We start from the raw sequence: 12,643 nt of genomic DNA, 5'->3' as shown, positions 1-12,643 counted from the left end.
ATTTCAAAATCTAAATTATAAGTATATAGGACTAATGTTGGGTAAAAGTGAGAAGAGATTAATTAATTTATCCAGGCATTCTTATATAAGAAAAAAATTTCATACAAACAAATGCTAGCCTATAATTCTTAGAAAAAATAAGTAATAAAATGTAGATGTGTTCTAAAAAGTAAAAAAAAAAAAAAAAGAATCGAAGGCAAGTATATTAATGAGTAACACCACAACATCTGAATACATGGAAGTCACTGGTAAATTAAGTGCATATTGAGGTTAAAATAGTCTACAAAGTGTGCTTTATTGATAATTATTTGTTATAATAATTATTGTTTGTGCAAATAGTATTATGAAGCATAAAGACAGGGGTGTTGAAAACATCAGTCAATAATTTGCTAAAGGTTATAAAATATAAAGAGACATAAATTGTGTCACCAAAATCAAAATACATATAACAAAATTAAGGTATAGTTTTGGTTTTGTGAGTGATCTAAGTGTTATAAGTTTAAAATACTCTATTATTCCTTAAAGAAACTTGTTAGAATCATGGTATCCATAAAGCAAACACCAATAACAAGTGCAATAGAAATGCATTGATCACATTGCTGAAAAATAGCTGATAATGTTGTCTGCCCGGTGATTCAGATGATCTGGTGTGGAGGAGTCAGGGGCTGATAGGAGAGAAGGTGTCTTCTCAAAATGACAGAATGGTGCGGATACTAAAATAGAAAATGGAGGACATTGTTTTAGCATTGAGACTATTCACACTTTTCCATACAAGTGCAGGGAACACTTCCTGCATCTCAGTGAACGTCATCATTGTTCCCATTCCCTCCATTCCTACCCTGTGGGATAAATTAAAGCTGAGTCAGTATGAGGGCAATTCTTACTTTACTGCTTCTCTTTTATGTTTTTTCCAATCTTAGACTCATGAAAAACATCCATATCTGACTACAACTTAGACATCATTTCTACATTTCTATCCTTTGAAAATCAGTTTTAGACCTTCCATGCCCAGCATAAGAAGGAGTATAAAACAGTGGTTAATAACATGTAAAATTTTGTTGCTGTTTATCATATTCCTTGTAGGTGCTTTTCAGATATTATCTCATTGAGGACTCAAAGTAAACAACAGTGCGGTGAGGTAGAACTGCATGTTTTTTCCATGACAGAGATTATAAAAAGTGAAAGAGAGATTTGGAACTTGTCTTTATCACACAACTAGTATGCTGGGATCAAAACACAAAGTTATGCAAATTATGAGACAATGATCATTTGCCTGAAGGAACTGACAGCTTAATAAAGTTGTGATCATGTTAAAGGCTTAATAAAGCTTTGATATGGAGATGTTTAAGGAGTTATAGAAGTAGAAAATAAATTTGATTTGTATATTTCTAAGAAACTTCATCCTTGGAAACATTGGAAATTGACAATTATACAGGAAATAATGTCCTTTTTATAAGGCCCATCTGGATGGGTAAATACTTTTGGAATTAGATATATGATATGTGTATTACATGTATGTTCTTAGACATATATGGTATATACAAATAATTAAAAATACAGGACGGTGTAAAAATGAAAGAATGTTTTCATTTCATTCAAAATGAAACTACTACAATTTGGAGGTAACCACCACAGCATAATTCATATTTTCTTAAAATTTGATCCATGTTATCCTAGACATGTATATATTCTATTCTATCCTTATTGAAATGTCCAGTATTTTGTATAAAGTTGTTATCATGGTAAAGGCTTAATAGAGCTTTGATATAGAGATGTTTAAGGAGTTATAGAATTAGAACATGAAGTTGATTATATAATTCTAAGAACCTTCATCTTTAGGAAGATACATACTATGAGTTAAAAATAATGATGAATATTTCCTTATGTAACAAAATTATTTTTAAATGCTTTCACCAATTTTTAATACATGGCTGGAATTGAATAATTTCGTTAATGTTGAACTTGTAGGATATTTCTAATCTTGATGTTTTAATACTAAAACATGTACAAACACACATAAATGTTTACATAATTACTTTGACATAAAAGTTTTTACAACTAACTTGACAACACTATTCAGTACAAAACCATTGTTGAATTTTATCATCTTGTTTGTGAAATTCTGTATCATTTCTCATGATTATTTTATTCATGAGAATGGTTTTTTAAAAATTTTTTGAAACTAATTTTATTGAGAAAGAAATAGCAATGAGACAGTTTCAAAACAGTAGGACAGTTTCAATAATTAATACATTGCATATTGTTGTCTTCATTGTAGTTATTCATAGTACAAGATGCAGACATGATACCCTGTCCAAACACTGTTAGTACAAATCTTTCTTCTTGTTGAATTAAGAGAAAGTAGCTGTGTATCTATCCTATTTTGTATATACAGATATAAGTATATATATATTTACATATATATTTCACTACAAAATGGTCCTTCATTTATATCCCTTTTGTTTAGTTTTGTCAGAGATGGGTATTCCATTGCCATTTAAATAGTATTGGTGCATGAATTCAGCAAAATAATCCATGATAGTCTAGTAATCCATAATAGTAGTGGGTTTTGCATAAGAATGGCAATGTCAGAAGTTGTTGACTAGAGCCTTTTACAGCTCAGCATGTTAATATGGCTTTACTTTTTATACTTCATTTTTATACTTTTCTACTGGATGGTTAAGAATAAAATAAAGCAAGACCTATATAACAAGAAATATAACTTTTGTATCTGACAAGGTCAGTCAAATCCCCTCAGGATTTATCCTGAAACTCTGAAGCACAGTTCATAGATCTTTTGTCACTGTCAGCAATGTGGATGTGTCATGATCATTGCTTGACCAATTTGCCTTCTGTGAAAGCCTGAGAGAATGTCTTCTCTCCAGGTGGAGAATGGTTGTGAGTTGCATTCATTCATAAGTCTGAAAGAATAAGTCTTATATACCTTTGTTATGAGTGTACATTGCATTATCCACACCCAAATGCAGTGTCTTGACTGCACTGTACTATTGCACACTACCATTCTGTAGAGTAAGCACACAGCAGTGCAACTGTGACAATACACGTCAACCCCTGAGCTACATCTGCGAGTTGTTTGCATCTAGGAATGTGGTATCTGTGAAAGTTCCCAACTTAAATGTCTGTAAGTTGGAGACTTACTGTATAATGATCGCACCTGTTTGTTACTGGCTTTTAGAGGTCACATGGAGACTTCACTGAATCCAACTTCTAAATATGATTTGGTGACTGATGACTTCTCTGGAAAAAGTGAGTGTGCCCTCATGCAGAAGCTGGCAGGCTCTCACTACTCAGATTTGTACTACTGCGTCGTAATTTAGCTTCAGCAAGATAGGAGGCACTAAGCAACTGTAATTAAAGTCCCACATGGGGTATCACATGTTCTTTGTGCAAAGACTGAACTAATGATGGAAAACCACAGCGCTTCTGTTTTCATTCATCTCTCCTCTTTCATTTCTCTGTCAGTCAAACCCTTACTATAAACAGAAAGAGAAAATTTACCTCTTTCCAGAGCGAAGCAGGTCAAAGCCTTCATTTATCTTTTCAAAAGGTAAAACATTGGTTATTATTGGATCCAGTGGAAATTTCTTTGCCATAAAATCTGTCACAAGTTTGGGGACAGAATCTTTGCTCTTAAAGCCTGAAAGAAAGACAGCACTGTTAGATTCAACAGGGACAATCAAGAGAGCTGGAGACAAGACTTTCTGATAAGAGTAAACTGAAAGTGCTCCATTAAGAGCAATGCTCCATTGTGCAGACTGCTACTGGTGAGGAGAGTGTGAGGGGGAGGGATTCCCCACCATTTCTCAGTGTGCTTTAATGCCCCAAATAAACTAGGGCCCACAGACAGCTATAGAATCCTTATGAGCTCTTCTATAGAGAAATTATGTGGCTGCCCAAAGTCCTGAAGCAAACTTACAGTGGTCTCAAAGTAGCAGAGGGTAGACGCTGATGATTGCTGTACATCTCTTGTGTATGTCCTACTAGGAGATTTAGTGCTCATGCATTCACGAGTATAAAAAGAAAAGCTGCTGAAAGTTCCTGCTTACTTTCTTTCTGCACTTATTCCATAATTTATGGCCAAGAAGTCCGGGACACCAGAGAAGACCATCCTGTGACTTTCTCTCTAGTATTATTCCATATCTAATTGTTTTGGATGCTATAAATACAGCAGGAACTTTAATTGCTTTTTATCCACAGTGCTTTAAATACACTACATTCTCACTGACATAAGGGAAGATTTTCTAAGGTTAACACAGATTTGGTCTTCACACTTTACTACCTACCACCAAAAAGGCCTCCTTTCCAGGTGCGTCCAGTCAATAGCAGCATGGGATTCACGGGGAGGGTCTGAGAACCAGGAGGGACTCCTACAATGACGCTCACACCAAATGACTTATCACAGCAGAGCAAGGCAGAGGCCTGGAATAAATATGAATAAATTCTTAGCACCCTCAAAGTGGATTTTGGTCACACTGCTCATGGTACACAATTTAATGCCAATTTTAATTAGTTGAGTTGTAACTGTGCAGAGCAAAGAAAATGTATCTTTTGCTTTTTCATTCAACCTTGAGTCTAGCACTTGTTGCTTTGAAAAATTCTTGGAACACATTTTCATTTGAAAGAATGGATTAAAGAATGTCTTCCTTATAAATATATAATGAGCCAAATATTATGACAAATATATAAAGTCTAGGTTGTCAGGGAGGTTGCTGGTTGTTTTATCACAGTTCAAGATAATATGAGAGTCAGTTACTTCATTTTTCATGTCTCTTAAGCATGTGTTTTGATGGTGAAAAAGACATAGCTCTTATCATTCATAATTTGTCTCTCGTCAATTTAATAATTTTTCTTTACAAGTGTCCTCCATTGTCTATTATAGAAAGGAACATATTTTAAATTATATTTTACCCTGTTGGAATATATCCTGGTTTTATTTTGAAAAACACTCATTATAGGGCCAGCCAAATAGCTCAGCACACTAAAACCTCTGCTTAGGCAGAGTGCAGCAGCTGGAATTCCATCCCCAGTATGCCGTCCTGGTCCCACCCCTGGAGTGCGCAGTGTGAGGGATTGAGCCTGGTGGTGAGTGCCTATAATTGTAGCACTTGGGAGGCTGAAAACAGGAGAATAACTACGAGTCAGATCTATGTAGTGAGATCCTGTAGACCTGGTACTAAGTTAAAAAAAAATAAAATACATTAATTATGCTAGAATCTCAAAAACCAGCCCTCAAAGTCTTTCTCCTAAGGCATTGCTTTGTAGCAAAAGAATGCTTTACAATCTTCATTTGGTTTAAAATTGACTTAGGCTTTGATTTTGAAATATGAAATCTGAAGAGTTGATAATCCAAGAACATGTCAGTCTTCTGTGGCTTCAAACAAAGGACCATTGAGAAAATGACAAAAAAGAGCATGCCAGAGAAAGCTAAAGCTTTGGAAAAAGTTAGATTTTTCTTGAAATAGCTATTGTTATGATTTGCATCTAGTTGTTCCCCTAAATCCTCATGCAGTCATTGGGGCAGGCTTCTAGAGTTTGTGATCAGCTAATTAATTCCATGGTGGGATTATGGGTGTGAATAGACTGAATACAATGTAACAAAGGGAGAGGGCCTTCCTAGCTGCAGCAGCCACTGTTCCTCCATGTGCTCTTTATCATTTTTTTCCTCCATGAACTGTTGCCCTCTGCCAAGTGACACGACATGGGAGCCAGCGAGTATGAACTGAAATCTCCACATCCTGTGAGTTAAATAAACTTTTCCTCCTTAATTTTGGGTGTTGAGTACTGCAACCCAGCAATGAGAGAGAATAACTGAGACAATGATGAAATGCATTGTATTTTCCCAGGCCAAAACAGCAAAAGCTTTTCCCCAGAGGTGTAGTTCTGCATTAGCAACACAGGCAGGATTCAGAGCAGAACCAAACCAAGTATAGGCATGTGTTGGTCTCTGGGGACTAATTCAGCAGAGTTGTAGAGAGCTTGGGCTGGATGAATATGGATGGGGAGGTGTTCTGTCAATGAAATAGTTTGAAATTAAGATGTCTTAAATTTCAAGTTTGATCGAAGCACTGTGAGCTTGGACATAGTATTTCATATTAATGGCAGCAGCTGAATTTAATTCAGAGTTTAACACTTGACAGATGGCATCTTGAGAAGTATTTCATACACATTCACTCATGTAAGCTCTGACAGTGCTATGAGGTAAGCATTATATTTGGGAGCAGTATTTCATTGTTCTTTTCAAAGCATTTTCTGAATGCTCTGCTAGGTGTGGTGGTGTGACTGTGCTAAAATACAATGACTCATTAAAGCAAGTTCTTTCCTTAAGGTATATTTTCTCTTAATAGTGGAATTGGTGCAATATTTCTTTTGGATAGCTTTCTGAATTTATTGAAATATAAAAAATTTAAGCTGTATTTGAATTGGAAAAACAAGTTTGCTATCTTAAGTACAGAATTTTTATTGTTTGTATTTCCTTGCGGAACTATGTTCACTGCAAATTAAGGACCTTAGTTGGAAAGGACTCAATTAATATATAAGTACTTTCCCTCAGTAAAGAAGAAATATATTGTAATATCTCCTACCCTGGGGAATGAAGAATTTCTTCTAACTCTCTATTTAACATGTAATAAACAGGAGATTGCATTTCCAAGATATTTTATACATATTTACCCTGTACTACCTAGCAGTATATTCCAGATTGCAGAAGATGAGATAGCAAGCAACTTTTGGCACATACCATGGTGTCAAGCCGACCAATGACTTCAAAGGAGAAATCCACACCTCCGTTGCTCATTTCTTGGAGTACCTCCTCAATAGGTTTGTCATAGTCTTGAGGGTTGACACACTCAGTGGCACCCACCTCTCTGGCCTTTGCAAATTTGTCTTTGTTGATGTCCACTGCTATGATCCTGGCTGCTCCTGCTGCTTTGCAGCCAATGATAACAGAGAGGCCGACTCCACCCAGGCCAAACACAGCACAGGTGGAGCCCTGGGTGACCTGTTTTTGCAGAAAATGCAAAAGTGGATTGCTAGTGATTGTTAGAATGTGTCTAAGTCATATAAAGTACCAGGCCTTGTCATTTCTCAGGAGTTACCCCGACTCCATGTCAGCCTGCTGCCAACTTCTTTTGGCTACAATTACTTCAGGTTTAAATTGAACTAATCCAGTGGTTTTCAAACTTCATACACAAACTAAATCTAAATCTGGGAATTTTCAAAAATCACAACATCGTTGCCACAGCCCATGCCAATTAAATCAGACTCTCTGTAGGTGTCATCCTGTTTCCAGTGCACACCAGTGAGAACCTAAGAACAAACGGGCTAGACAAACTTTGAGCTCTAAACACCAGTGACTCATCATGAAAAGACCTCATATCCATTAATAGCCAAGTTCTGTTTTGAGTGCAAACACAGAAACTTTTATGGGGATGTTACACATGATTGAGATTACCTCAGGAAGATGAGCAATAATCTACTCACACTATCAATATTTAACTCCTTGCAGAGTTCAGTAACTTTCAGTAAACACAAGCAATGAAATGAGAACAGAAATTATCTCTGTAGCACATAAAATGAATCCTTGTTATAACAAAGCCCTAATAGGTGACTTTCAATAAATAACTTCAAGAAAATAACACTTGAGGCCAAGGTGATACTTGTAGATCTTTATCCTTGATATTTAAAAATAATGAGTAATAATGCAAAAATACTGGTTTGTATTTTAATAATATTGAAACCCTTTCCCTAAGTATCCTCTGATTCTGTTTGTAGATCATCTCATTTAGGCCACCTGCTACAACCCGTGAAGCTACTGAACAAAGACTAATGTGGCTTAGGGCTGAGATCTCAGCGACATTACCTGAAATGGCATATGCTATACAGGCCCTCATGGCTTACATTGGCTGTGGCTGTTGAATAAGCCCTATCTTCTGTAGACAGCCTTCAGTAGCTAGAATATTCCTGTCCCAAGTAAACTCATTGTGATAGTCTCTTCACGGTGTCTACTCACTCATTCTTTCACCAAGTGTTGTTAAATAATATCAGGTACACTATTTTTAACTTTACAATAGAGAGTTCATAGTGTGATTTAAAAGTGCTAATAATCTTCTATCATGATTTCATATCAAAATCTCAGGAGAATTTAGTTTTAGATCAAATACTTACCAGATGTAAAGATTTGAGTAAATAACTTTGTGTGTATGGATCTCAGTTTTATACAGCAAATGATGCTATGACATTTGGGGAAGGGGTGTCTGTAATGAATTTCTACAGATGCATACCACTTCTCCAATACGTATGTTGTGGGAAGAGAGATAGGAAATCCCATTAGGCATGACAGCAATGTGATACCTCATTACTTTTACACAGTGGGAGACCCTTGATCTGGGGCTGTTTCAAGTAAGTTTTGACATATGCTGTTAACTGAAGTCCTGAACTCAGAATATACACACATGTTTTGTCCTTAGAGACAACCTTTACACTCACTGTTCTTTTGTTTTCTGCAGTCTAGAGCTGCTGATTCCTGGCTGTTGGGGATGGGAGGCAGCTTTATTTTCTTTTCTTTTTTTTTCAAAACCAATTACTAGCACAGTTTCAATAATTAATACATTGCATATTGTTGTCTTAGTGGTTATTCATTGTCTAAGAGGCAGACATGATATCCTGTCCACAAACACTATTACAACAAATCTCTCTGTTCATTGAATTAAGAGAATGCAGCTGTATATCTATCCTAACTATTTTGAGTATACAGATACAAAATGTTGTTCAATTGTATCCCCCTTTTTTGGATAGTTTTGTCAGAGAAGGGCATTCCAATGTGATTTAAATATTGTGGGTGCATTAATTCAGCAAAATATTTCAATATAGTCCAGTAGTGCATAATAGCAGTGGGTTTTCCATAAGACTGGCAATGTCAGAAGTTGTTGACTTGAGGTTTTTACAGCTCAGCATATTAACAAGGATTTATTTTTTATACTTTGTTTTTATACTTTTGTGCTGCATGATTAAGATCAAGATAAAGCAAGACCTATATAACAAGAAATGTAACTTTTGTATCTGATAAGGACATTGAGATCTCCTCAGGATTTCTCCTGAAATTCTGTACCACAGTTTGTAGATCCTTTTTCAGTGTTAGCCATGTGGGGGAGTCATGGCCATTGCTTGACCAATTTGCTCTCTGTGAAAGCTTGAGAGAATGTTTTCTCTCCATGTGACTTTCTCCTTAGGCATACCCTACATCATAGAGCACTTTCCTCTGTGGCCCCATAATCTCTTTGATCAGAAAATTTGGTCTATCACTGAGTTACATGATGTTACAGTATAGGATCTCCTATGTCCTGAGTCTTCACTGAAGTTGAAAGGCTACGGCCAAAATGTTGGTTGTCCTTACAGCCCTTCTTTTTCTCTAATTTTTGTCAGGCAAGTTTATTTTTAATCCTTCCCAGTGGTATCATGGGTAGGGAGTCACGGTTGACTTGGTGCTAAGGGAGGTATCCCAGGTTGTTTCCTAGTTTTTAAATTATAATAGAAAAAAACCTATATTTATTTACATTGGCTTCCTCAAACCTAGCAGAACCTGTCATCCTAATGTGTGTATCTTTTCCCTGTAACTGTACAATGAATGACTGAATTAATCCTCAGATCTAAAACTCAGTATTCTCATGAAAACAAATGTTGAATAGATTATTGAAAAGGAAATTGACTTTTCCTCACCTAATTATGAACATTTCCATTTGTGATAAACAGGTGAATTTCACAGGACAGATTCTCACTTTCCTGCTAGGTCTACTTTCCTATAAATTGTCAACACCACTAATCCATGAAAATAACCTGTGAACCCTGTGAGGAACTGCTTCCCTGTGGGTGTTGTGAGGCTGAGTATACCTAGTGTCACTGGCCACTGTGATGCCTACCTTGGCAACTTTGACTGCAGAGCCATAGCCGGTAGAAAATCCACAGCCGATGAGACAAACTTTCTCCAGAGGTGAGGCTGCATCAATTTTGGCCACGGAGATCTCATCCACCACTGTGTACTGGGAGAAGGTGCTGGTACCCACGAAGTGGTAGATGGACTTTCCTCTGCAGGTGAACCTGGTGGTGCCATCCTGCAGTTTGCCCGGATTCCCTGACAAACTGTTCAGTGAGACATACAGGTACACAAAGGACATGAGACAAAGAACAACTGATGTGCAATTCATTAGCAGAGCAAGAAAAAGAAAGACACCTACTCATTTTTCACACAGAGGTTGCTTTCTGGGTGTTTACAACTTCTGCATTTTCCACACTGGGGAATAAACAGCGGGATGACTTTATCACCTGGTGGGGAAATACCATGAATTATGTTTCAGTTTCTACCCAGGAATTCATACATGAAGAACTTAAAGCTTATACATAGAAAGATATATCTTTTTTTTTTTTTGTATTATTGGGAAGGGCTACAGGGTGTTCAGGGTCTCAATACTTCAATACTATATCGAACTCATAGTGATCTGCCTGTTTATAGCCTCCCATTTTTTTGCGGAACTGAGGATTGAACTCAGGCCCTTGTGCTTGCCAGGGAAGCATTTATTCTACTGTGCCATCTCCATAGCCCAGAAAAATATATTTTTGAAAAATTCTCCAAGGCATAGAATCTGGTCACAAGAATATCACTGATTATTGTTTTCAGCATTATTATCCATTTAGATTATGTGTCTGAAGAAATCTAAAGAGGACATGAGGATGTAGATAAGAAGGATTAAAATTTATTTCCATTATATTAGTAGCTAACATTATAGTGTACACAGATTTTACTTGGAAACTTGATGCATCATAACATTAAAATCTTAATGAAATCTTAAATCTAAATCTAAATATATTATAGACTGATATGTATTACCTTATTTTTTATAATTTACCTTATTTTTTGTAATGTAATATGTAAGTAGATATATATTTTAAATTCATTGAGATGTTTGGAATATGGTATGTTTTGTACAGTTTTTAAAAATAAAATTAAATCAAGATAAATGTAATTACTCCAATACAATTTTAAAGATGTAGTCATTGGTTACATTAAAAATATGTTTGATCATCTACCTTTCAGTTTTCAACAGGCTATGCTTATCTTTCTTATGAAGTGAAAGCTTTTAAAAATCATTGTTCTTTGGAATGAAACTAACAAAAATGGCACAAAGAATTCAAGATATTCCATTGGAAATTGTAGCAATAAATTAAATACTTTCTTTTATGGTAGTAACTGAAATTGAAATACTTTTGGCTAGTAATTCATGAAAAATCTATTATTACTGCTGTAGATAAGGCAGGAAAAAGAAAAAATTGTCATGTGTTGTTAGTTTTTCTAACTGAAGGCAATAACATGCCCTCCAACAAAAACTATACTACTTGTTTTATTTTCTGTTCAGAGTTTAACATAGTACTTGGCTCAAGTGATGTGATGTTTTGGAATTAAACTTTTTTTTTTTTTTCTTTTTTACGGAACCAGCAATTGAACTCGGGCTGTTGCACTTGCCAGGTGAGCATTTACTCTGATGAGCTATCTCCCAAGCGTGGTTTGTGTTTTTGATCATGTGGCTTTTTCTTTTCTTTTTTGCCAGTACTATGCCGATTTTATTTATTTATTTATTTATTTATTTATTTATTTTAAATGTGGCTTTTTCAAGGAAACCAAAGAGAATTATTGTGCTGTTACATTTTATGAACAAATGTTATGTAAAGGTGATGGCATGGAAATTTTTGTGAATTCACTCTCATTGTGAAAACATGATGTTGCTTAATTAAATTAGGATTGGAAATTACACTGAAATAATTATTAACTTGTAACCACTCACATTTAAAACTGTAGCCATCATTTTAAAACTGACATTTGTGGCTGCGTACTTGCTGCTCTCTTTCTTTCAGTTCCTTCCCTCTGCTCTGTGGCTATGGTTTTGTGATCAAGATTGTGGCCATATTGGAAGAGGAAGTTGGTGGGAGGGCTTCACTCCCCACCTGACAAGAGGTCCTACTGACTCAGTCACAGCCTTGAAGCACTATTTTGTGAAGTCAGCACAGAACAATTGTGTATACTGATGTAGGGACTGGGCCACAACCTATGTTTTTTCTTGTCCCGTTTGTACTTTTGTTTGGCTCTTGACAGACGCAGTGCTCTGCCCCACTATGAAGGAGGTCATTAGAACGTGACTCCTCTTTGGCTGGCACTGTGTGCTTGTGAAGCTCATGTACACCCAGCTCGAATCTGAGGCCTGGCATCAAGTATGAACTCGATAAGTAGATGTTGAAGGATAAAATACATTGTCATTTTTGTAGCATGCCTGAGTCAGACCGAGATATAGGGAAAGGATCACCTCTTGGTCCTGTTCATCCAGGCCTCATGAGAGCGTTTAGGTCTCTGCAGTTCCTGATCTGGCCTGGATGATCTTGGCATAATGAACCAAATCACATTCAGTGAGTGTGAATCATGTACCTGGTTTTACTGAAGTCACCCCTTCTCCAATGCTTTCCACAATGCCAGCTGCCTCATGGCCCAGGATCACAGGAAAAGGGGACACTATGTGTCCACTAACCACATGGTCATCAGAGCGACAGATTCCTGTGGCCACCATCTACAGATGAAAGTGCA

The 12,643-nt window shown here is 36.3% G+C and overlaps 1 protein-coding gene across 1 annotated transcript in view; it reads right to left on the bottom strand.

The window, feature by feature from the left end:
* Positions 1-276: 276 nt before the first annotated feature.
* The window catches only part of LOC101592766 (alcohol dehydrogenase E chain), an 18,398-nt gene continuing 6,031 nt past the window's right edge, over positions 277-12,643 (bottom strand). The window contains exons 3-9 of the mRNA XM_004643701.2: positions 12,488-12,626; positions 10,251-10,338; positions 9,936-10,155; positions 6,758-7,018; positions 4,305-4,440; positions 3,520-3,658; positions 277-713 (exon numbers count right to left, since the gene is read on the bottom strand). Of these exons, the coding sequence (XP_004643758.1) occupies positions 689-713; positions 3,520-3,658; positions 4,305-4,440; positions 6,758-7,018; positions 9,936-10,155; positions 10,251-10,338; positions 12,488-12,626 (1,008 nt within the window). The 3' untranslated portion in view covers positions 277-688. The remainder of the gene's footprint in view (positions 714-3,519; positions 3,659-4,304; positions 4,441-6,757; positions 7,019-9,935; positions 10,156-10,250; positions 10,339-12,487; positions 12,627-12,643) is intronic.

The sequence above is a fragment of the Octodon degus genome, unplaced genomic scaffold (assembly GCF_000260255.1).
Source record: "Octodon degus isolate 3935 unplaced genomic scaffold, OctDeg1.0 scaffold00183, whole genome shotgun sequence".
NCBI lineage: Eukaryota > Metazoa > Chordata > Mammalia > Rodentia > Octodontidae > Octodon > Octodon degus.
Note: the sequence above shows the minus strand (reverse complement) of the source record. Positions and strands in the feature narration are given on the sequence as shown.